The following is a 27,235-nucleotide window of genomic DNA, read 5'->3' on the forward strand; positions in this document are numbered from 1 at the left end:
ATGATAAGAAGGAACATGCTTATATACAGATGCAGGTTTGTGTGCTCTGTAGTGAGTAGAAAAGCAAGCTCTGTTCTGACAGTTTCTGTTTTCTCAGTGGCAGAGGAGGCGTGGTGATCCATCTAAAGTTGGTAGTAGGTATATCAGATAAAACAGATTTCAAACTCAAAAAGATAAAAAGAGACCCCAATGGTCACTACATTATGATCAAGGGGACAATACTTCAAGAAGAAATAACACTCATTAACATATACTCACCAAACGAAGGAGCACCAAAATATATCAGGCAACTGTTATCCTCTCTGAAAACAGACATCAGAGAAAACACATACGTAGTGGGAGACTTCAACACACCACTATCAACAATGGATAGATCAACAAGACAAAAAATAAGTAAAGAAACCAAAGCTCTAAATAAGGACCTAGAGCAATTGGGCTTAACAGACATCTATAGAACACTAAACCCCAAAAAAACGGAGTACACATTTTTCTCAAGCGCACACGGAACATTCTCCAGGATCGATCACATACTGGGGCACAAGACAAACATCAACAGATACACCAAGATTGAAATCATATCAACCATCTTTTCTGACCATGAAGGCATCAAACTAGAAATAAACCATAAAAAGAAGGCAAGGAACTTTCCTACGTCATGGAGATTAAAAACCACACTACTGGAAGACCACTGGACTAATGAGGAGATCAAAGAAGAAATTAAAAAATTCTTTGAATTGAACGACAAGGAGGACACCAATATCCTAAATGTATGGGATGCAGCAAAAGCAGTAATAAGAGGAAAATATATAGCAATAGAAGCTCACATCAAGAAACAAGAAAGAACTCAAAGACACAACCTAATCTCGAAGCTCAAAGATCTAGAAAAAGAACAACAAAAAACCCCCAAAACCAGTAGAAGAAAAGAAATAATAAAAACCAAAGCAGAAATAAATGAAATTGAAACTAAAAAAACAATCCAAAAGATCAATGAAACCAAGAGCTGGTTCTTTGAAAAAATCAATAAAATAGACAAACCCCTAGCCAGGCTCACAAAGGAAAAAAGGGAGAAAGCACAAATAAACAGGATCATCAATGAAAGAGGAGAAATCACAACGGACACAGAAGAAATCAAAAGAATAATCAGTAACTACTATGAACAGTTATATGGAAACAAGTTTAACAATCTAGAGGAGATGGACAAATTCCTACAACTCTACAATCACGCAAAGCTAGATAAAGAAGAAATAGAACACCTAAACAGACCAATTACAAGCAGCGAAATTGAAATGGTAATCAAAAACCTCCCCAAAAAAAAAAGCCCGGGACCTGATGGATTTACAAATGAATTCTACCAAACATTCAGAGACTAATTAGTGCCTATCCTTCACAAACTCTTCCAAAAAATTGAGAAGGAAGGGACAATACCAAACACGTTCTATGAAGCCAACATTACACTAATACCAAAACCAAACAAGGACAACACAAAAAAGGAAAACTACAGGCCAATCTCCCTAACGAACACTGATGCAAAAATCCTCAATAAAATTTTAGCTATCAGAATCCAACAATGCATCCATAAGATAATTCACCACGACCAAGTAGGAGTCATTCCAGGGACACAAGGATGGTTAACATCCGAAAATCAATCAACGTTATCCAACACATCAACAAAAAGAAATATAAAATCATATGATAATATCAATAGATGCTGAGAAAGCTTTCGACAAAGTGCAACACCCATTCATGATAAAAGCCCTTGAAATTCTGGGATACAAGGAACATACCTCAACATCATAAAGGCCATCTATGACAAGCCAACAGCCAGTATCATTCTCAATGGTGAAAAGCTGAAAGCAATTCCATTAAGATCTGGAACAAGACAAGGATGTCCACTCTCACCACTGCTTTTCAATATAATACTGGAAGTCCTAGCCAGAGCAATAAGACAAGAGAAAGACATCCAAGGAATCCAAATAGGAAAAGAAGAAGTCAAACTATCACTATTTGCAGATGATATGATAATATACATAGAGAACCCCAAAAACTCCACAGAAAAACTAATTCAACTCATCAATCAGTTCAGTAAAGTGGCAGCAAAATCAACATGCAGTAAAATCAACATGCAGTAAAATCAACATGCAGCAAAATCAACATGCAGTAAAATCAACATGCAAAAGTCAGTAGCCTTCCTATACACAAACAATAAATCTGAAGAAGAAGAAATCAAAAAAACCATCCTTTTTTTATTGAAACAAAAAAAATCAAATATTTGGGAATAAATCTAACAAAAGAGGTAAAGGACCTATACAAAGAAAACTATAAAACACTGTTAAAAGAAATAGAAGAAGACACAAAGAAATGGAAAGACATCCCCTGCTCATGGATTGGAAGAATAAACATTATTAAAATGGCCATCCTTCCAAAATCAATCTACAGATTCAATGCTATTCCAATCAAAATTTCAATGTCATTCTTCAAAGAAATAGAACAATTATTGATGAAATTCATATGGAATCACAAAAACCCCGAATAGCCAAAGCTCTCCTGAAAAAAAGAAGGGAATGGAGGCATCACACTCCCAGACTTCAAACTCTACTACAAAGCCATAATCATCAAAACTGCATGGTATTGGAACAAGAACAGACATACAGACCAATGGAATCGAATAGAAAATCCAGAAATAAACCCACAGATTTATGGTCAACTAATCTTTGACAAAGGAGCAAAGACTATGCATTGGAGCAAAGAAAGTTTGTTCAATAAATGGTGCTGGGAAAACTGGGTCGCTACATGCAAAAGAATGAAGCTTGACCACTACCTCACACCATACACAAAAATCAACTCAAAATGGATTAAAGAACTAGACATAAGACCTGAAACCATAAAATATATAGAAGGAAATATAGGCGAAACACTACGGGATTTGCACATCAAAGACATCTTTACAGACACATCACCCAAAGCAGCGATAATGAAGGCGAAGATAAACAGCTGGGACTACATCAAATTAAAGAGCTTCTGCACAGCAAAAGAGACAATAACAAAAACAAAGAGAAACCCCACCAACTGGGAGAACATTTTTGCACCCAACACTAATGATAAAGGACTGATCACAAAAATCTGCAAAGAGCTGATGAGACTTAACAACAACAAAGAAAAGAATCCAGTCAAAAAATGGGCAGAAGAGCTAAAAAGAAACTTCTCTGAAGAGGAAATGCAAATGGCCAACAGGCATATGAAAAAATGTTCAACATCACTTGTCATCAGGGAAATGCAAATCAAAACTACCATGAGATACCATCTTACACCAGTGAGAATGGCACATATTAAAAAAACTAGCAACAACAAATGTTGGCAAGGTGTGGAGAAAAAGGAACTCTTCTGCACTGTTGGTGGGAGTGCAAACTGGTCCAACCACTGTGGAGAGCTCTGTGGAGATTCTGGACCTACTAAACATAGAGCTTCCATATGATCCAGCAATTCCACTCCTAGGTATTTACCCAAAGGACACAGAACCATCAATTCCAAAGAACACCTGCACCCCTATGTTTATAGCAGCACTGTTTACAATAGCTAAGCTTTGGAAACAACCCAAATGCCCAAAAATAGATGACTGGATCAAGAAGATGTGTACATATATACCATGGAATATTACTCAGCATTCAAAAAAGATAAACACATGCAATTGCAGCAACATGGATGGCACTGGAAGGGATCATGCTCAGCGAAATAAGCCAAAAAGAAAAAGAAAAATACCGGATGGTCTCACTCATAGCAGGAATCTAGAAAACTTAAATAAGGGACCAGGAAAACGAATAACTATAAGAAAGTGAAAATCAAATCAACAAAAAGCTACGAACCAGAGACACTTTTAGGGGGGCGGGGGTGGGAGGGGAGGGATTGGGTCAGAATGGGGGGCTGCAATTGTATGGGAATATAAAAATAAAATTTATTATTAAAAAAAAATAAAAAAAAATATAGTTGGAAGTAGGGAATAATGGGTAGGGAAGAGTTGAAGGATAAAGTATAAATTATTATGGAGGCTGAAAAAGTGAGAGGTCATGCTACTGGGATTCTAGACCATGAGGATGACACATTGACACTGGGGACACAATGGGAATTTTGGTGATTTCTGCCATGCTTGGCTGCTGGGGTATATAACAGAAAAGGCAGAGGGGCACAGGCTTAACTGTGACTCCATACTTGTTTTCATATTACTCTTTAAAATAGGCTTTTTCTGTTTTTCCTGCTAATTTATATCTAACCCTTTCTTCAAAGTCTAGCTCATGTTATATTTTCTTTAAAATCTCACAATCACTAGCCCTCACAGTCGTAGACTACCCTATTATAAAAAAATTATATAGTATAAATACATGATTAAGGGAATTAACTACTAGTAATGGATGTATTCTGAGTAAGTAAGGTGCTATATCCTTAATATGACAAATGGTCCATTTATTGAACTTTTTCTTAAGTAGATATGTACACACTTAGAAAATGAATGATGTTTGATTTTAAAGTTTTGAGCACATAACTATTTAAGGACATTATCATTCTGAGAAATAACTTCCTCAAGTGCATATTACGTTGTCTGTATAAAACCACCAGCCTTCATCCAAACAGTTCAGGGTGGTCTTTGACCCTATTAAGTGCTACAAAACAGTACCTGGGGCTCTGAAAACTAGAGTCATATCCCATGAGCACTTAAGTTCTGTTAGCTAGCTCAACTATTTCTATTAGTTTTTTTTTTAATGTAAGATAATATAGTTCAGAGAGAGCAAGCAATTGGCCTGACTTTTCACTCATAAAAACATATTGCCCATCGGTGGGAGAGTGACTCCATTACATCACACTTGGTTTTAGGTTTCTAATGGTTCTCACAGTGCAATCACCTTGCAACATATTTAATTATAGCTGTTAAAGATATGAATTTAATGCATGTTATAGCCATAAATGCAGTATAACTATGTCATCTGGTACAAATTAAAGAAGTAGCCATCTGTCCCAACTCTAAAAAGAAGACAGAGTATTGGGTTATTGAGAAGTGGAAAGTCAGTCTCCTACACAGGACCTTTCTAAGGGTGCTCCTATCTATTACCTATGACTTTGGACAAGTAATTTGAAGTCTGTCTTAGTTCTTGATTTGCAAATTTAAGAAAAGTACAGTTGCTGCCTCAGAGGGTTCTCAAGGGGATGCATTAAGCTAATGCCTAGCAAATATATAAGAGACTTTAAGGCTTAATTTTGAATGACTCCTTTAGAATCTGAATCCCTTATGACGCAGCAACACACTAAGGAAAACTTGCTCATCTGCCACCACTGTCCATGATAATCCACAGCAATTTGAGAAGAACTACATTTCAATATCCATGACAGAGGCAGGGAATAAGAGAGTGGGATGTAGAGACAGAAAACTCTATCAAGGATTCATGACAGTAGAATCATCTCCTGGGGTCTGTGAACATACATATTTCTTTCCTTTACGTATAGTTCTTCTAGCATTCACTTGAGCCACTGATAAAGTCAGTAACCAGATATCCACAAACTTTGGTCCCAAGTTTGAAATATTCAAGTGTTTGAATATGTGTTTGTGCCCTGAACTGAAATATGAGACTCAGTAATAAAGCATATTTTGTTTTTATTATAGAAATTATTATTAATGGGTGGAAGGGGGAGAAGACAGATTAAAACAAGGGTGGAAAGAGCACAATAGACAGTGGTCACAGGTGATTTGGTGGTAGGAATTTTATGGGGACTACACCTGAGAGGAGAAAGCAAACTGTACAAAATGAATAATGATGTGAAAATATACAGAGAGAGAAATTTTAAAAAAATGTTTAATTTAGTAAAAAATAATTTTATGAATTTCAAATACTTTTACCCCCAGGAAATACTACAGTAACATTAAAATAAATGTTCTAAATATTTCTCTAAGTTGCTAATTCCTACAATAGCAAGTGGTGATGTTAGTATCCAAACATGTGACTGTTGAGTATACTGGGAATGTTGAAGTCTACACTTTCCCTGATACCACAAATGACCTACATTTCAGAAAATGCATTTTGCTGTCCAATGGCAAGAACACAAGTCTCTTGTCTAATATCCATGAGTTAATTGAGAAGGTAAATTTGGAATCTCCATTGGCTAGACTAGAACCTTATGTAATTAGACAACACAGGAAACCTCATAGGTGCAATGTAATGGAATGTAGGGCCCATGTACCATTACAAAAAGAACGTTTAACAGCCTGTGAGATCTCTAAGCTCTGGGCAATTATTACCTAAAGAGATACTCACCAGTAATTGGTATACTGAAACACATGTTTTTTTCCTGTAGATGTGCTATGGGTCCTAGGTTGGGCTCTGGGATGTCCCTAGTCTTTAACAGCTTAATAACTTTAGATCCCGACTCTGGAGTTCTCTCAGGGCTAGATACACCATCATTCTTATTTAAAAGGTAAGTTAAAACAGCTACCTCTTCAAAATTATCAGTCTTGTTTTCTTAAAGCTGATATTTTGCATTAGTTTATAATAGATCAGGTCTTGATGAGGCTAGGAAGAGACTGGTCAGGTTCTCCACATCCCCATGTTTTCTCCACTTATGTTTCAGTTAAAGGGAAGGTGGTATACATTTGTTCCTTGCACAGAATTTCAGTGCACTTTTGGAAAAGATGCTAGTCTGGCTATGAGGAAAAGTTCAATGATATATGTGTGTGTGTGTGTATATATATATATATATATATATATAATACTTGGGTGAAATTGGATTGTGGTATCACATAATAAATAGGGGTCAGGTTCAAAAATCATGTTGAAGTGATATTCAAGAATAGTCCGAGATACCTCTGAAAACATTTAAATCTTAATTCTGGAGTCAGCTTTGAAAACCCAAAGTTCTAATCAAATGCAAGCTTGTCTAGGATTGGTATGACTGGCAACAGCCTTTGTGAAGCATTCAGGGTGCTAACTTTTTTCCCAATTATTTTATTGTGGTAGAATGCACATAGTATAAAATGTACCATTTTAACCACTTTTAAATTCATGGGTCAGTGGTAATAAAGACATTCATAATGTTATGGAGCCTCCACCACCATCTGTCTCCACAGTGCTTCTCCACTTATAAAACTCAATCTTTAAACCCAGTAAACAATAACTCCTCACTGCCCATCCCCCAGCTCTAGGCCACCACCATTCTACTTCCCGTCTTTGTCTTTATGACTTTGACTAAGTACCTCATATAAGTGGAATCATTCAGTATTTGTTTTTTGTAACCAGTTTAGCATAGTGTCCTGAAGATTCATCCATGTTGTCACATGTTGGAATTTTCCTACTTTTAAGGATGGATAGTATTCTATTGAGTGCATTTACCATATTCTGCTTCCACATTCATCTGTTGAAGGATATCTGTGTTGCTTCCACATTTTAGTTATTGTGAATAATGCTGCTATGAAGATTAGTGTACAAATGGTTCTTTGAGACCCTGTTTTCAATTCTTTTGAGAATATTACCAAAAGTGGAATTACTGGATCATATGGTAATTTTATCATTAATATTTTGAGGAACTGCCATACTGTTTTCCACACAGTTATATCATTTCTCTCTCCCACTAACAGTACACGAAGATTCTCCACATCCTTGCCTACATTTGTTCTGTTTTCTGACAGGAGCTATCCTGATAGGTAGGAGGTGGTATGTATCAAATTATGAGTCTCATCCTCTAAATCTCTCCCATGTAGAGTGACCACTAGGTAAAAATTCCTCGGTGAAGTTCCAGTTAGAATAATTCAATGTTGCAAAATCTTAAAGATTTTGTCTTCAAAATTATTGAACTTTCTCAGATCAAGGGATGTAAATTTCATGGTATTTTTGGAGTGATCCTTCAATCAACCAATATTGAATGTCAGGCACTCTTAGTAGGTGCTGAGGTCACACTATAGCATATAATTGTATAGGATTTTGAACATACACACAGAGTCCATTTCCAGGGTATCTGACCTTAATCACTACTCATACTACCTCTAAAATTATCTAGAAAAAAAGCTGCAAGAAAGGCTTTATGCAAGTCCAGCATTTCCAAGGTGAAAAAAGACCACATAGGCTGCAGAAATATAGTCTTAGCATAAAAAAATAAAAGTGAGAGCCAATGATTTAGTAGAGCAATAAACATCACCAATAAAGGCCTTCCTTAATTTATCCTACACCATAAGAGAAAGTCACCATGAAGGAATTATTGAGTTGAAGTTCAGAGTTTATTGCAATAATATCTTTTATGTAATGAAAAAATTACTATAAGGAAATAATTGTTAGGGGGAAACTTTGAGTGAAGATTTGTGAGTGCAAAATTTGTCATCCACTTTAATTTGATTCTTTGTGAGGAAAAAAATTAAAAAGTGAAGATAATAATTAAGCAATACTTCAAAAAAGAAATCAATTGGTTTGAGAAAGATGGTGAAATTCCTCATTGTTTCCATTGTAGGGATTAGCCAAATTCTGGAGAATCATTAAGTAATAATGGACCTCAATTATCCTATGATTTAATTTGCTAGTATAAATCCTCTTTATTTAATCTCATAATTAAAACCAGTAAGAAGGAATTTTTTTTATGCACAGATGTGAAATCCTTCGTATCTGTAACTGAGATGTGATTTTTTTTTTCCCCTTTCAAAGTTAGATTGCATATAGGAGCTTCAGATTTGGTCTGTATATCAAGATAGACTTTCCAGATTTTACAAAATTGAATTCAGAGGAATGGTTCAGGAACACCCAAGCATGCACTCTAAATGAGATGTGGCATTTCTACACTGATTCCTGCACTCAATTCCAACATGAAATTCTCTGAACTCCATCCTTTGGTTCTTTAAAGGGCTTTGCTGTATGGATACATTTGATTGAATCATTGGTCATTGGTGATTGATATCAATTTCTAGGCCTTCTCCCCTCACTGGTGAAGGGTAGGACTGAAAGTTTCAACCTTCTGCTCACATAGTTGGTTTTCCTTAGGTACATCTAAAAGTTTCCTCATTCAATAACAAAAACCCTTGATCATTCTCATCACTTAGGAAATTCCAAGGGTTTTGAGCTATGACTCAGGAACTGTGAGTGGACAAAGTCCAATATGTATGAAAAATACAATCATCAAAATATATTTTTCACATAAATCACAATATTATAATTTCCTAAACAGAATTATACTTATGGTTAATGTGACATGTTCTGTAAGCATGGGTATAAAAGTCCAGTAAGTATTAAGTTTCTTTCTAAAGATTCTACTTATAAGGAGAATGTCACCTCTGCTGCTTCCTTTTGAGGATACCAATGATGAAGTGAAAATCTATCCTGAGAGATACTGCACTTAATTCTGCTCTGTTGGTGTGCTAATTTCCATTAAGTTCCTGTATCTGAGAGGGGCGGAGCAACATGGCGGCGAGGAGATGCTGCGAGTAAGATCTCCCATTAAAAAAAGTTAATAGGGAGGAAAAGCGGCAGGTCCCAGTGAGAACTGGGACACAGAAGATAAAGGGGTGACTCCAGCAAACTGCCCGAAGAAGAAAGTTGCCATAAAAGAGGACCAGAAGGGAGGAAAGCGCAGAACCCTGCTCCCCTCCCCCGCCCACAGAGTCGGCACTCTCCGACCAGCAGAGAGGAGGGAAAAAAAAAAAACAAACAAACTAAAACGACCAACAAGAACAAACTACGCAGCAAGCGGGACTGTGAGTGGAAAGGAACTATTGCAGCCACCACACCCCGTGAACGGGAGCTGTGGAGAATCCTGCAGGATTCGCCGCGGAGGTGAGCTCCAGGCGCCATTAAAGAGAGCACCCCCCAGGAGGAGACCAGCACCAGCACACAGCCCCGGGCCGCCCGGTGAGCTTGCGCGGAAAAGCAGCGCGCTGGAAAAGCAGATGCGGATCGGGATCGGGATCGCGCGGAAAAGCAGTGAGGTTGAAAAAGCAAACGCGGATCCAGATCGCAGCTGCCCAGGTCCCCGAGCCTGCGACCTAGGCTTGCGGGAGACGCCAAGGCCCTCACTGAGTGAGCAGGAACCAGGCGCCCAGGCACGGGAGCGGGATTCAAAAGGCGCCATTCCCGCGCCACTGAACTGGGCTACAGCCCGCGTCCTGGAACTGAGGGCTTTGGAACTGAGACCCGGGGCACGAAATTAGGGGCATGGGTTCCCCACGACGGTGGGGCACAAGGCAGACACAGCACCCCAAAGCCGTTGGGGTTTACCCTACCATTCCTGCTCTGGTCCCTGTCCCACAGGGTGGAAAATCAGCTCCCCAAGGGCTCTAGGAGAGATCTCTGGCGCCGCCTAACTACTTGAAACCAGCAGAGGCTCCTGGAGGAGCCAGTGGCCAGCTGGGGAGTTAGCCCACGCCGGGCCCCTTCCGACCAGTAGTCTGAGCCCACAGGGGGAGTGAGCACCCACAGCCGGGGCAGACCAGGCACGCAGAAGAGTGTGCCTGAGACCAGACGTGCAGGGAGTGTGTCCCACATCACCATTTTAGAACAGGGACATTTCTTCAGTAAAGACTACCTGCAGAAGCCTTCCTCAGGAGCCAGAGGTGAGCGGGGGAAGTTCGCCCACGCCAGACCCCCTCTGGCCTGCAGTCCAAGCCCAGAGGGGGCAGGAACCCACCGCTGGGGCAGACCAGGTGCACAGGGGAGTGTGTCCCCACATCGGCATTTTAGAACAGGGACCTTTCTCCAGTAAAGACTGCTTGAAACTGACATATGGCTCCTGGAGGAACCAGAGGGGAGCAGAGAAGCTCACCCAAGATGCCGGCCAGTCCCAACAACACAGTGTCCCAACGCATACGGCAAATTAGAAAACAGACAGTAGGGAGTAGAAGAACCACACGCAACCTAGCAACTCCCAAGGGAAAAAGCACACCACAAAAAGGAAACCAGCCCCCAGATTGCAACGACAGTAACTTGGAAGAACTTCTGAACCTTCCAGAAAGAGAATTTAAAATTACCGTGATTAAAAAACAGACAGAAGTCATAAAGGAAAACAATGATAAGGGAAAAATAATCAATGATCAGAAGAATGAAATTGAGTCCCTAAAGAGGGAAAACAATGGTCAGAAGAATGAAATTGAGTCCCTAAAGAGGGAAGTAAAAGAAATGCAGGAGATCAAAGAATTAATGGAAGAACTAAAGAATTCTGGGAAAAGCAATGAAAGCAGAATAGATGAAATGGAAGAGCGAATAAGTACTCTTGAAGACACAGAAATAAAAAGAACCAAAACAGAAAAGGAAAGAGAAGTACGAAGGAAAAAGAACGAAGAAAGACTTCGGGAACTATCTGACTCCATGAGGAAAGGAGTTATAGGAATAGGAGAATAGGAATAGTTATAGGAATAAGAGTTATAGGAATACCAGAAGGAGAGGAGAGAGATGTAGGAACAGAGAAAATATTCAAAGAGATAATTGAAGAGAACTTCCCAAATGTGAAGAAGGAGCTGAAAATTGATATACAAGAAGCAAGAAGAACACCAAACTTCCACGATGAAAGGAAAAATACAGCAAGACACATAATAGTAAAGCTCCCTAGAATCCAGGACAAGGAAAAAATAATGAAGCTGGCAAGAGGGAAGAAACAGATAACATTCAAAGGAAAGCCAATCAGGCTGACATCAGACTTCTCCAAAGAAACACTACGGGCAAGGAGAGAGTGGAGGGACATAGTCAACAGACTCCAAGAAAACAGATGCCAACAAGAATACTCTATCCCCTTCCTCTTTGAAGAAAGAATATGGACCTTCCCAGACAAACAGAAACTCCGGAATTTCATTACAACTAAACCCCCACTCCAAAAAATACTACAAGGAGTCCTAAAGCCAGAACCTCAGAGGGACGAATAACAATGAAAGAAGGCCAAAAAAAAAAAATTATTAAAAGAATAAATAAATAAAATCAAAGGAAAGACAAACACAATGGCAAAAACAGATGCTAACATATCAATATTAACTCTAAATGTAAACGGACTAAACTCTTCAATAAAAAGACACAGAGTTGCAGACTGGATTAAGAAACAAAACCCAACCTTTTGCTGTCTCCAGGAAACACATTTAGCTACAAAAGATAAAAATAGGCTCAAAGTTAAAGGATGGAAAACAATCCTACAAGCAAATGGACCAAAAAGAAAGCAGGAACAGCTATACTTATATCAGATAAAACAGACTTCAAACTCAAAAAAATAAAAAGAGACCCCAATGGTCACTACATTATGATCAAGGGGACAATACTTCAAGAAGAAATAACACTCATTAACATATACTCACCAAACGAAGGAGCACCAAAATATATCAGACAACTGTTGTCCTCTCTGAAAACAGACATCAGAGAAAACACATACGTAGTGGGAGACTTCAACACACCACTATCAACAATGGATAGATCAACAAGACAAAAATAAGTAAAGAAACCAAAGCCTAAATAAGGACCTAGAGCAATTGGGTTTAACAGACATCTATAGAACACTAACCCCCCAAAAAACAGAGTACACATTTTTCTCAAGCGCACACGGATCATTCTCCAGGATTGATCACATACTGGGGCACAAGACAAACATCAACAGATACACCAAGATTGAAATCATATCAACCATCTTTTCTGACCATGAAGGCATCAAACTAGAAATAAACCATAAAAAGAAGGCAAGGAACTTTCCTACCTCATGGAGATTAAAAACCACACTACTGGAAGACCACTGGACTAATGAGGAGATCAAAGAAGAAATTAAAAAATTCTTTGAATTGAACAACAAGGAGGATACCAATATCCTAAATGTATGGGATGCAGCAAAAGCAGTAATAAGAGGAAAATATATATCAATAGAAGCTCACATCAAGAAACAAGAAAGAACTCAAAGAAACAACCTAATCTCGAAGCTCAAAGATCTAGAAAAAGAACAACAAAAAACCCCCAAAACCAGTAGAAGAAAAGAAATAATAAAAACCAAAGCAGAAATAAATGAAATTGAAACTAAAAAAACAATCCAAAAGATCAATGAAACCAAGAGCTGGTTCTTTGAAAAAATCAATAAAATAGACAAACCCCTAGCCAAGCTCACAAAGGAAAAAAGGGAGAAAGCACAAATAAACAGGATCATCAATGAAAGAGGAGAAATCACAACAGACACAGCAGAAATCAAAAGAATAATCAGTAACTACTATGAACAGTTATATGGAAACAAGTTGAACAATCTAGAGGAGATGGACAAATTCCTACAACTCTACAATCACCCAAAGCTAGATAAAGAAGAAATAGAACACCTAAACAGACCAATTACAAGCAGCTAAATTGAAATGGTAATCAAAAACCTCCCCAAAAACAAAAGCACAGGACCTGATGGATTTACAAATGAATTCTACCAAACATTCAGAGACGAATTAGTGCCTATCCTTCACAAACTCTTCCAAAAAATTGAGAAGGAAGGGACAATACCAAACACGTTCTATGAAGCCAACATTACACTAATACCAAAACCGAACAAGGACAACACAAAAAAGGAAAACTACAGGCCAATCTCCCTAATGAACACTGATGCAAAAATCCTCAATAAATTTTAGCTATCAGAATCCAACAATGTATCCATAAGATAATTCACCACGACCAAGTAGGATTCATTCCAGGGACACAAGGATGGTTCAACATCCGAAAATCAATCAACGTTATCCAACACATCAACAAAAAGAAATATAAAAACCATATGATAATATCAATAGATGCTGAGAAAGCTTTCGACAAAGTGTAACATCCATTCATGATAAAAGCCCTTGAAATTCTTGGGATACAATGAACATACCTCAACATCATAAAGGTCATCTATGACAAGCCAACAGCCAGTATCACTCTCAATGGTGAAAAGCTGAAAGCAATTCCATTAAGATCTGGAACAAGACAAGGATGTCCACTCTCACCACTGCTTTTCAATATAATACTGGAAGTCCTAGCCAGAGCAATAAGACAAGAGAAAGACATCCAAGGAATCCAAATAGGAAAAGAAGAAGTCAAACTATCACTATTTGCAGATGATATGATATATACATAGAGAACCCCAAAAAGTCCACAGAAAAACTAATTCAACTCATCAATCAGTTCAGTAAAGTGGCAGGATACAAAATCAACACGCAAAAGTCAGTAGCCTTCCTATACACAAACAATAAATCTGAAGAAGAAGAAATCAAAAAAACCATCCCTTTTTTTATTGAAACAAAAAAAATCAAATATTTGGGAATAAATCTAACAAAAGAGGTAAAGGACCTATACAAAGAAAACTATAAAACACTGTTAAAAGAAATAGAAGAAGACACAAAGAAATGGAAAGACATCCCCTGCTCATGGGTTGGAAGAATTAACATTATTAAAATGGCCATCCTTCCAAAAGCAATCTACAGATTCAATGCTATTCCAATCAAAATTTCAATGTCATTCTTCAAAGAAATAGAACAATTATTGATGAAATTCATATGGAATCGCAAAAAACCCCGAATAGCCAAAGCTCTCCTGAAAAAAAAAGAAGGGAATGGAGGCATCACACTCCCAGACTTCAAACTATACTACAAAGCCATAATCATCAAAACTGCATGGTATTGGAACAAGACCAGACACACAGACCAATGGAATCGAATAGAAAATCCAGAAATAAACCCACAGATTTATGGTCAACTAATCTTTGACAAAGGAGCAAAGACTATGCATTGGAGCAAAGAAAGTTTGTTCAATAAATGGTGCTGGGAAAACTGGGTCGCTACATGCAAAAGAATGAAGCTTGACCACTACCTCACACCATACACAAAAATCAACTCAAAATGGATTAAAGAACTAGACATAAGACCTGAAACCATAAAATATATAGAAGGAAATATAGGCGAAACACTACGTGATTTGCACATCAAAGACATCTTTACAGACACATCACCCAAGCAGTGATAGTGAAGGCAAAGATAAACAGCTGGGACTACATCAAATTAAAGAGCTTCTGCACAGCAAAAGAGACAATAACAAAAACAAAGAGAAACTCCACCAACTGGGAGAACATTTTTGCACCCAACACTAATGATAAAGGACTGATCACAAAAATCTTCAAAGAGCTGATGAGACTCAACAACAACAAAGAAAAGAATCCAGTCAAAAAATGGGCAGAAGAGCTAAAAAGAAACTTCTCTGAAGAGGAAATGCAAATGGCCAACAGGTATATGAAAAATGTTCAACATCACTTGTCATCAGGGAAATGCAAATCAAAACTACCATGAGATACCATCTTACACCAGTGAGAATGGCACATATTAAAAAACTAGCAACAACAAATGTTGGCAAGGTTGTGGAGAAAAAGGAACTCTTCTGCACTGTTGGTGGGAGTGCAAACTGGTCCAACCACTGGAGAGCTGTGTGGAGATTTCTGGACTTACTAAACATAGAGCTCCCATATGATCCAGCAATTCCACTCCTAGGTATTTACCCAAAGGACACAGAAACATCAATTCCAAAGAACACCTGCACCCCTATGTTTATAGCAGCACTGTTTACAATAGCTAAGCTTTGGAAACAACCCAAATGCCCAAAAATAGATGACTGGATCAAGAAGATGTGGTACATATATACCATGGAATATTACTCAGCATTCAAAAAAGATAAACACATGCAATTTGCAGCAACATGGATGGCGCTGGAAGGGATCATGCTCAGCGAAATAAGCCAAAAAGAAAAAGAAAAATACCGGATGGTCTCACTCATAGTAGGAATCTAGAATACTTAAATAAGGGACCAGGAAAATGAATAACTATAAGAAAGTGAAAATCAAAATCAACAAAAAACTATGAACCAGAGACACTTTTAGGGGGGCTGGGGCGGGAGGGGAGGGATTGGGGTCAGAATGGGGGGGCTGCAATTGTATGGGGAATATAAAAATAAAATTTATTATTAAAAAAAAAAAGTTCCTGTATCCATGCCTAAGAGCTAAATCTGCACTTACAGAGTTACAGAGGTAGGGGTGTGTGTGTGTGTGCGTGTTGTGTGTATGCGGGTGCGATATTTCTTTTTGCCAACCTATACCCCATCTGCAATTGGAAACTACTCTATAAGTGAGGTAGAGCAATGATATAAATGATTCAATTATGAAGTGAAATTAGTTAATACAAGTTAGTGATATTTTAGAAAGCATTAAAAATTTATACAAGTGCTTTCCCTCTCCATATTTTTAAGAAGTAGAGAATAGAAGAAACACATGTGTCTGGGATACATGTGCTCTATACTTCCAGTAGGTGCAGCGTGTATGTTAAGTATGATCCTTGGTTATTACTGGAGCGCTATGTAGGTTGGGAAGATTATGGGAGATTAGAATAGTCCTAGGGCATGATTTACATACTTGGTTTTATACAGTACATTTTTTTAAGGTCTAGTATGGCATAAGAGCTAGGTGGAGATAGACTTTTCTCTAAATCCAGATCTATAATAAGTGTAGAACAAATAAGAATGTTCATTCATCCTAGGGGAATATAGATACCCTATTTATAAAAGGTCCTTTGTCTATCTAGCAGCTAATTAGAACAAGAAATGAACCTAGGATGCAAGAAATCAGCTGTCTTAGGAAACAACATTCAATGAACTCCAGAAACAAATGAAAGAGGATTGGAGGAAAATTATTAGATATTAACTACAAATAAAAATACATAGTAATAGTGAGTAGGCATAGTTCAATTTAACCATAAACAAACTTAGGGCAGGAGTATCAGTGTCAAGAAAGAATTCCAAGGAGACACAATGTAATATTACTCAGCAATCAAAAAAGATAAACACATGCAGTTTGCAGCAACATGGATGGAGCTAGAAGGGATCATGCTCAGCGAAATAAGTCAGAAAGAAAAAGAAAAATACCGGATAGTCTCACTCATAGCAGGAATTTAGAAAACCTAAATAAGAGACCAGGAAAAAGACTAATCAATGCAAAGTAATAATCAAAATCAACAAGCAACTATAAACCAGAGACACACTACGGGGGTGTGGAGGGATTAGGGAGGGGAGGGGAGAGGAAGAACTAGAGTCAAAATAAGGGGGGGTGCAATTGTATGGGGAATATAACCAAAATGAAAATGCATACATTGTACAAAGATGAAAAATGATGTAAGAATTACATAAAATAAAATATTAAAAATAATAATAATAAAAATTCAAAGGAGACATTGCTAATGAGCCTACCAGAGTCATTGTGGAGATAAAATCTTGCAAACTGCTACCTAAATACATCATAGCACTGCCGTTGTCAATAACCAATCATTTCAAAGGAAGACAGTGTCAACTTGGTTGTCATTCATCCAATCAATAATTATTGAATTGCTGAGGACTTACTTATGAATGGGAACAACTTATTGAATGATTAATTCAGCAAACAAGAACAGTGAGGCTCCATGTGGAGCACATTTTAATTTACTTTTTATGTTTGCGTAGGAAAAAATTTAAATTGTCCTGCTATAGAAGTTGCAGTAGCTACTATAACATCAACAAACGAATCGGGCTCCATCTTTTCTATACACCCTGATATATATCTCTGTTAAACTTGTCTTTAGTAACTTGTCTTTTACTTTCTGTGCCTCCCCAGCTGGAACTTCTTCTGTAGAACTGTTCATTTTTAACCATTCCTATGGTCAATACAGCTGCTGGCTGAATAAATGAATTAGGGTTAATCTGGATTCCTGGTGGACAATACAGCAAAATAAAAGATAAAGATGTAACATTGTAATCTAATTCTTACATTTTTCAGAAACTGGATTATAGGAAAAAGTGTTATGTGAGTAAATTAATATTTGTAGTTAATTAGTATTTGTTCTCCACATACTAGGTATCTCTGCTTCAGATGTTAGAATAGTTCACACATCTTTCTAGTTCTGTACTTAGTACATTTTAGAGTAATTATGGGTCTGTATTCCCAGCCTTCTAAAGAAAGAGCAACCCCACTGAAGTGGTAAATGGATACTATCAATATTTACTTTTTTGTTTCTCATGGTTCTTGGCACACAGACCATCCTCAGTGGATGCTTAAGGAAGTACAACTATATAGTAACTCTCCTGAGGTTATTCATTGTGGACATCTATGTACTGAAAGTAATAAAAAGTGAAACAATTCCATTTGTATGCCTCTACAAAATAGGAGATACCTGTTTACAGGAATTAAACCACATTATGTATTTTGCATATTATGTATTATGTATATTATGTATCTTGGCATTTTAATACCAGATCATGATCATCTGGTGAAAGTTCATGACATTACCTGTAGGAGACATTATTACCTCTTCTATTGAGAAGCTGTTTTAGCTAAAACTGGCTAATTAGCTTTTGGAAATGTCTGATTGAATTTCTACTTTAATATGAAGTATCTTTTTAAAGGAAGGGATTTTTCATCTTGAACTTCTGGTTTCCTTATTTCCACAAATAAAACAAAACAAAACCTATTCATCCACTAGTCTTTTCTGTTTCAGTAAATGATACAACTGTTTGCTGAGACTGAAAATCCAGAAGTCATCCTTGAATGTTTTCTTTTCCTGCTTGCCAGGATCCCTTCCCTAACCCTTAATCAATGCCGGTGTCCAATCAATTAGTTGATCCTGTGACTCTGACTCCAATATATGTTCTAAGTCTCTCAGTTTCTACTTCATTATATTTAAGGTCTTGCCCTAATTATTGCAGTATCCTCCTAACTGGCCTCATTACTTCACGGGGCAGCATGAGAGGGCTTTGAAATACATTGAAATCTATCAGTGGTTTGTCCCTGAATTTAAAGTAAATGCCAACCTCCATACTATGTCCTCGGTATCCTACTTAATCTGGCTTCCACCAAACTCTGCACCTTTGCCACCTATTGTCTTCCCACCATTACCTCCCCCTCCTGGTACCAAGCCTTTTCATTGTCATTGGAACCTGCCATGGTTATTTCCATTTCTTGTGCTATTACTTTTGCTGTTCTTGCTTCTGGAATATAATACTCACAGATGTCAATGAGATGTTCACTCTTACACAGATCTTTCTCATCTTTTCCAGAAGCCTCTTTAAAATAGTCACCCTGCCCCAGTCATTTCCTATCCCATTTCTCTGTTTCAGTTTCTAATAAGAAACTAAATAACTCATTTCCTCATAGTATTTCTTTTCATGTTAACATTTTAATGTCTGCCAGCCTTACTCAAAATTGCTGTTGTATCCAAAGTGGCTTGAATGGTAGGTGCTTACTAAATATTTTTGGAGGGATGCAAGGTTAATTCAGTCCAGGGAGAATTGGCTGGGTTTATGATATGTGGACTAGGGGGTGTTGACTGTTACGGGCAATATAGCAGATGTCTAGAGACCATGAAATCATAACTCATTGTTCATTCAGATTTATTAAAAGACCCAAAAATATTATACTTCAGACAATTCAGACTGGAACAGGATTAGTATACCCTGGGAGAACGCCAATTTAGTCAACTAACAATTTGAAAAATCTGATTTATTCTATTAATAATCATTTGAAAAAAATCTTTCCTTCATTTATTAAATATAATCAGGTTTATGTTATTTTGAGGGATTTGAAAGAGGGGAAGCAAGTCAGCTGTTGAGCTTTTATGCCATTACACATTATATAGTGTTCTAGGACATTCCTTAATTATAATAATAAACATTATTTGTGCACTGACCTTTTTATCCCTCCAAATGTTTGTGCATGGCCCAAGAATTTTCCAAAGTCAATATGAAACATGTGGCCTGACTTTGTCAGCATTATATTATCATTGTGGCGGTCACAGACTCCCAAGATGAACGTTACTACACACCAGCCAGCACAGGAATAGAAAAAGTTCTTCAAGGCCTAATCAGTTGAAAATAACACACACACACAAATGAAGAAATACATTTGCATCAGAGTCAATGGTAAAAATTATGATTAAAAAACAAAATTGCATAATCAAAAGCAACCTCTGTATATCAATGGAGAGAAGGATATGGATAAATGTTTCTTATATGCTGCAGGAGAACATAAAGCAATTGATCCTAGTCTAGTAGGCGAATATTCTATTCTTATTGAAATTGGGGGAAATATCTCATTTGGTTGGAATTTATTTTCATAGTTTTACTAGCAAGGAATCCTACAAATACACAATACTGAATTTTTTTTTCAAGGTAAAACAATAAATATGGCCTAATGAGTCTAGCTTCAGGGAAAATAAAGATCTCAATTTTTGAATATTTGAATTTTGTGTACAAAGGAAAAGCTATATTGAGATAGTCATCGAGTTTCTCATTTATCCTTACAAATAAGTGATATAGTTGGATGCCCAAAGGTGTTTTACTATAGTGTGTATTATCAGTGAATACTGTGTGAATGGAGAAGCTGTCAGGTAGCAGGTCACCACTAAGACAACTGTGCCATATATTTATAAAGCAGAGGTTTCTTGCCAGAATTATGCTTGTTTTCAAAATGGTCTCCTCTGTGTATAATGTTTTCATCATCGATGAAACTTAAGTATAACCACTGTGTAACCATGATTGATTGGTTGGGCCCTGGTTATGAGTCTCCTGGCATGATGTGGCTGACTGGCTGCAGTGGGAATTTATGTGACTGTGCTAAATGTCAAGACACCTGAGATCCAGGTGCCTGAGCAACTCAATTTGTCCTTCTAGATTTTCTTCATTTATAAAGATGATCAAATATGTCTTTCATGTGGTGGCTGTGAAGAATAAATGTATGTGGAAATACCTCAAACAATATAACTCATTATAATTTGCAGAGTGGCTATGAAGAATAAATATATGTGGAAATACCTCAAACAATATAACTCATTATAATTTGCAGAATGACTAAAAAGGTGATTTTAAGATAATCTCGTAAATCTCATATAATTGCCATAAATATATATATATATATGAACTTTATATGCATTATGCAAATATTGAAAGAGGCAGGCATGAAAAAGTAGAGCATGATAGAAGAAATGTATTGCAAAGGAACAAGAAATATTTATTTATTTATTTTTTTTTTTATTTTTTTTTTTTTTTAAAGATTTATTTTTTATTTATTTATACAAGCACTGGGTACAGTCAGAAGCGCGGGAGGGTGAGAGAATTCACCAGAGCCAGAGCGGGGAGCAGAGCAGGCAGAAGGACCGAAGTACACTGCTGAGGGGAGCAGCGGGCGGCAGGAGAGGTCTGCGCGCCATGTGGGACCCTCCTCCGGTGGCCGGGGAGCAGCCAGGGATCGAACCGGCGCTGCAGAGGCTGCGGGCAGCTTCGCAACCCAGCGCTCAACCGCTGCGCCACCGGGGAGGCCAAGAAATATTTATTTAAATTGGAGATTATGAACAAACAGGTGAGGTAACTTGAAAGAGGTAGTTTTAAGGAGCATCATCTCAGGTGAGATTCCTGTAATGAAGTCAGCTAAACAAAGAGATAAGAATCAAGAGCCCAGAATTTCACCCAGAAGGAAAATCAATTTTTTAGAAATTTGTATATAGTTAATATACCATTTAAACTGAGTTATTATTATCAGACTGATGACTAAGTGAATTAGAACTCCAGGTGTATTTTCTCATAGTATATCTTCATAAATAAGAATATTTAATGAACCAGATCATATTATTATTTAAGCACATTATTTAAAATTGGCTCCAACAGTGCAAACCTTTTCATAATCCACCTTTAAGTGGTTATGGTGACTGAACCACTTTTTGATTGTATTTTCTTTCAATGGTCCAATCAGTCCAGAATGGCGATGGATCTTTGCTAGGGTAACAGCATCTGGCACCATCTCCACCAATCCTGATTGATAGAAAAAAGATTATGGAAATCTTTCTTTGCAGAATGAGGCATACTTAGGAAATACAGCTTGATCTGGGTAACAACAGTGCCACTACTTGGGTTAACCTTTTCATTTCCAGACCTTCTTACCTGAAGGAGTTTTAATTGATGGTCTTCATTCTAATGTTTCCTAAACCTTGTGGAGCAATGTGACTACTTGTTATGTTTGGATCATATCTATTAGAAGCATCTTTAATATTTTTTCTAGAACTACAGTAGCAAACCAACCTAGATCTGACAGCAGCCCCACAGAGTCAATAGAGTAAATGGGTTAATTAGCATTTGACTGACACATTCACCTACAGTTTTGGGGAGGACTTTCAAGCTTATATAAGAAACATCTTTATGATGTAAGTTACCCAAATACAATATCCATAACAAATACTTTAAAAAACATCTAAGAAATCAATGTTCAAGTTAACCAAACCTTCACTGTTAATATTTTATTTCTGGGAGTGAACAGAATAACTCGGTGTTGTTAAAGATTTATTTATGCATACAAGAACTGGGGTACAGGCCAGCGGTGCAGGGGGTGAGAGAGGGGAGCAGAACATGTAGATCTACTGAAATACAATGCTGAGGGGAGCAGCAGGAGAGGCAAGAGAGGTCTGCTGTGCCATGGGCTTTCCTTTCTGGTTACAGGGGATCAAACTCCTGCTGCAGAGGCTGGGGATAGCTTGATGGTGCTATCTTTCACCCCTGGGCCACCAGGGAGGCCCGGTAGCACTTTTTGATGGCACTTCAAGAGGGCCTTTCCAACACTGGCCATATTATAACCACCAAGACTTCTTTTCGTTGTGTTTCCAAATTTATTGGAATGTAAATATTTTCAGGCCTTCTGATTTTTATGCTGTCCAGGTCAGCAACTTAAATCCATTGTATAAAACTTCCCCAAACTTGTAAAGTCATTGGAAGAAACTAAAGTCTAGAATTTCCACAATCTTGACAATTCTGAGAGCTGAAAACATAAATGTCCAAAGGGATCAGGCATAGAAACATAACCATATGAAAAGAGATGTGGTTGAGTTTTTAAATTGACTATTTCTGGGTCATATGGTAGCTCCATTTTTAGTAGACTGAGGAACCTTCACACAGCTTTCCATGGTGGTTGGACCAGTTTGCACTCCCACCAGCAATGTAGGAAAGTTCTTTTTCACCACATACTCGCCAACATTTGTTGTTGCTAGTTTTTTTTTTTTTTTTTTGATATGTGCCATTCTTACTGATGTAAGGTGGTATCTCAATTTGGTTTTGATATGCATTTCCCTGATTATAAAGCTTTCACTTAAAGCAGGAATATAGGGGAACCAAATAAGACATCAGTGTAAAAAAAATAATGGTACAAAACCCAAAAAAGCAAAAACAGACAATTATAAATCAGAGACATGCTGCAGGGGAGGAGGAGGGAGAGGGATCAGAGGGAGGGAGGGAGGAGCACAGGGGACTGAGGTGATGATGCACAGGTGCATTGGGGAAGGAAATTCTATAGGGACTACACCTGAGGGGGTGGGGGGAGCAAATATTGTTTAAAAATGAACAATGATGTAAAAAATAAAAAATGATAAAAAATAAAAAAAATAAAAGAGGATATATTAAAAAAATTTTGACTATTTCATGATCTACCTTAAACAAGAACAAGCAGATCTGAGTGATGGTAAATGAAACACATGTATATGCTGGACTTGGTCAGTGGCAGTGGGCTGTAGCCTTAATCTCTCAATATCCAGTAGCCTGGTTGTGATAATAAGCATCTGCATTGCTGGCTCAGTAAGTCACTTCACATGCCAGAGATAAGTCCTGAGTGTATTCTTAATATCACAGTACTTTTCCTACTTCTCCAAACTGTGCTTGGATCCTGGTGCAGTTTATTTTTTTTATTTTTTTAATGTGCTATGTGTGAGATAGCAAATGTGAAACCTCACGTTTAGTGTCAATAGATGCTTCCTTTTTCTAAACCTGATTTTCCCTCACTTTTCCAGCTCTTCCATTTAATACTTTCTTAGAAGAACACCTTTTACCTGTTTCCTGACTGTTCATTGCCACCTCACATCTGCCCATGCCCAAAATTGGGACTTGAATTACTGCACCATTAGACACTGTGCTATAGCCATGCCAGTTACTTTTCAGACCACATTTTGTCTTCAGGGAGTTAATCTTTGTCAAATCCCAAGCAATTTATCATAGTCTTGCATTGCTGACAACCCAGAAAATCTTTCACCTAATTTATAACAACATGGTGACTAAATTCTGCCCACTAATTAAAAACCATAAATTACATTTTTATCCAGTTTAAGCTAGTATGTAGCATACACCTTTTAAAAACTTCTAACAGAATTCTGTGTTTATTGAGTAACAGGTAATTCCATTCTTATATTCCTCTAATGCAGAGTTGCACCTACATATCTACCACTTGGGGGATATTGTTAAGATGAAGGCTCTTATTCAGTACAGTAGGGGCAGGATATGAGAGTCTGCATTTCTAGTGAAGTGCATTTCTATGTCATTTCTATGCTGCTAGTTCAGGAGTCACACTTAAAGTAGCAAGGTTCTTAAGGGACAAAACTTTTCAGTATAAGGAAGTGGCCCTCAAACAGGGGTGCATAAGAAACACCTGAGCAATATTTGCCATTACCATTACTCAAAGCCTTCCCCAGAGTAGAACCTGAGTTATTTAACCTGGAGAGGCTTACTTCCATCTGCTGCTCCAGTTCTCCTAAGAATTTTTAATGCTCATCTGAGTTTGAAAATCAGAAATTAAAAAAATCTTAAATATTTTTTATTTCCCCTCATAGCCTCTCCCAAAGTCCCTAGAACATCATATACAAAGTGGTTTTGAAAATCATCATCAACAATAATGTTGAGGGCCTCCCCGGTGGCGCAGCGGTTGAGCGTTGGGTTGCAAAGCTGCCCGTAGCCTCTGCAGCGCCAGTTCAATCCCCGGCCCCTGGCGAGGGTCCCACATGGTGCAAAGACCTCTCCTGCCGCCCGCTGCACCCCTCAGCAGTGTACTTCGGTCCGTCTGCCTGCTCTGCTCTCCGCTCTGGCTCTGGTGAATTCTCTCACCCTCCCACGCTTTTGACTGTACCCAGTGCTTGTATAAATAAATAAATAAATAAATAAATCTTTTTTTAAAAAAAAAAAACAATAATGTTGATAGTCAATAAACTTCAGGCCTGGACTATACTCTCCATAAGGGTAGCAACTCTGTTTAGTTCATTTTATTATTCCCTACCTCACTCTGTGACATTTTTTTCAGAACAGAGATATTCAGTAAGCCCTGGAACATGCTCTCTTAACAATCACATTTTCTTTTTTCTTGAAGAAGTTTTTGCTAATATAAAAATATCTCTGAAATCTTATATAACTATAGAAGGTTGTAAATGGGGGTTGGGAGGGCAATAACTTGCTTATCCTTTGACATCTGCAACTCTGGGCAAATTTACAATCACTTTTGCTGAATCATTTTATTAACTTTAAAAGATTTAGCCTTGGTTACATGCTGTGACTATAAACTGAAAAATGAGTAGATGGAATTGAAGAATTTCGTTAAGGTCTGTGTTATATTCAGTTTCTAAAGAAAAGGAGATCCATTTGATATCAAGTGTTCAGCTTGGCTCATCTGAGCGTTAGCTTTACTCTTTCAACACATCAGGGTATGAAAGAACTAGGTCACTTATGGGAGGAAAGGGAGAGTCTAACTCAAGGAATAATGATCTCAGAGTAATGATGATAAAAGACTTAGGAACTAGAGCTTAGAAAGGATTCAGGGGTGGGCCACTTGGCATGGAAGCAAGAGCCTTAATATCAGAATCAAAATAATTGGTTAGTATGACTTGTAATAGAGTCATCCTGGAGTATTAAGTGGCAAGTTAAGCTAAGAGGTGCTTGCTTCCGTGCTTAGTTTATAAATCTCTTGTCACAATTGGCCAGAGTACTGAGGCTACTGGTAGGACCTCAGCAACTGGGGGTCCAAGCAAGGACAGCTTTTCTTTTGTGATGATGGACTTAATTATAGGTCTCTCTGACTCACAAAAACAAAACAAAACCCAAAAACCATATTGTCTAGGCCCCTGTTCCAATATTCCAGTTCTTTGGTTTACTTTTAAATCCATTTGTTTATGTACATGTATCTGATATATATATATATATATATATATATATATATATATATAGTTGTATATATATGTATATTGGTATATATATATCTCTCAATAAATTTATTGAAACTGCTCGTGGTAATACCACATGTAAAAAAAATTATCAGATATCCTCTTCAATGTAGCATGATTATAATTAAAGACATCTTTTACGTTTTGATAATAATTTGTGTGGATCATAGACATTGTTGTCATTGGAAATGTGTATAAATGTAATTCTATTTCCATAGTAATGTCTTGGCTTTTACAAAGACATATAATTGCTGAAATATAGTCTAAGTGTACATGTGTGGTCATTATTGACTCTTGATCTTATACTTTATTCAAAAGTCTTTTAGAAAGTAAATGCAGGTTTAGACTTTGTAAATTTTGTGTTACTAGGCAACAACTATATTTTTGGAATGAGTAGATTTTCTATTAGTATGGTAGAAAAAAAGAGAAAATAGTTGCTTAATGTAATTAAACATTAACAACAAAAACAAAAAGACACACAAAAGAACATCACAGTTAACATTTGGAATTTGAATCCTAATTAAGATCTAAAAGGATATTTCATATTTCATAAATTATTTTGTCTTATCTTTTTGAAAATAATTCTTTTTTTTTTAAAGAATGACTATATATAGTACTATGGATTTCCTAATTTATAGCTTAAACTAAAATCTATGACCATTAAATGTATGACATAAGAAATGTAAGTAAACCCACTCTTTGCTGTATACTGACCTTGGCCTTTTCCTGTGGATAGACATCTATAAATGATCATTTGCATGTCCAGGCCCTCTTGCAGCCAAATATTGTCCATCACTTGAACAATCTGTAGAACAAGCATATCCTGACGAAGATCATCTCCAGCCTATTTAAAAAAAATTACAATTTCTGGGTTTTTCTTGAATTCTGTTAAAAGCTTTCAAATATGGTGCATGTCATTTCTTTTATTGAACGATTTTCCAGCATGACTGAGGATGGTCTCAATTGTTCTATTAGCACAAGAGTACCTTGTGTTTCTGATAGATGACCAAAGAAAATGAGAATTGTTCTTGAAATGATTACAGAGTTTTGGCCATTAAGTCAGAAGCTGCTTATAATCTTGTTCTCTGATAAGACTCTCAATTTAGGGCCTCCCCTGGTGGCACAGTGGTTGAGTGCTGGGCTGCGAAGCTGCCTGCAGCCTCTGCAGTGCTGGTTCAATCCCCAGCCCCCGGCGGGGGGTCCCACATGATGCGACAGACCTCTCCTGCCGCGGGCCAC

The 27,235-nt window shown here is 37.4% G+C and overlaps 1 protein-coding gene across 1 annotated transcript in view; it reads right to left on the bottom strand.

Annotated features, from left to right (window-relative positions):
- The window catches only part of PIK3C2G (phosphatidylinositol-4-phosphate 3-kinase catalytic subunit type 2 gamma), a 312,676-nt gene that overhangs the window by 102,433 nt on the left and 183,008 nt on the right, over nt 1-27,235 (bottom strand). The window contains exons 21-23 of the mRNA XM_054696764.1: nt 26,711-26,840; nt 21,652-21,788; nt 19,673-19,842 (exon numbers count right to left, since the gene is read on the bottom strand). Coding sequence (XP_054552739.1) covers nt 19,673-19,842; nt 21,652-21,788; nt 26,711-26,840 — 437 coding nt within the window. The remainder of the gene's footprint in view (nt 1-19,672; nt 19,843-21,651; nt 21,789-26,710; nt 26,841-27,235) is intronic.

This window comes from Talpa occidentalis, unplaced genomic scaffold (genome assembly GCF_014898055.3).
Source record: "Talpa occidentalis isolate TD23 unplaced genomic scaffold, MPIMG_talOcc4v2.1 talOcc4.16, whole genome shotgun sequence".
In the NCBI taxonomy this organism is placed as follows: domain Eukaryota; kingdom Metazoa; phylum Chordata; class Mammalia; order Eulipotyphla; family Talpidae; genus Talpa; species Talpa occidentalis.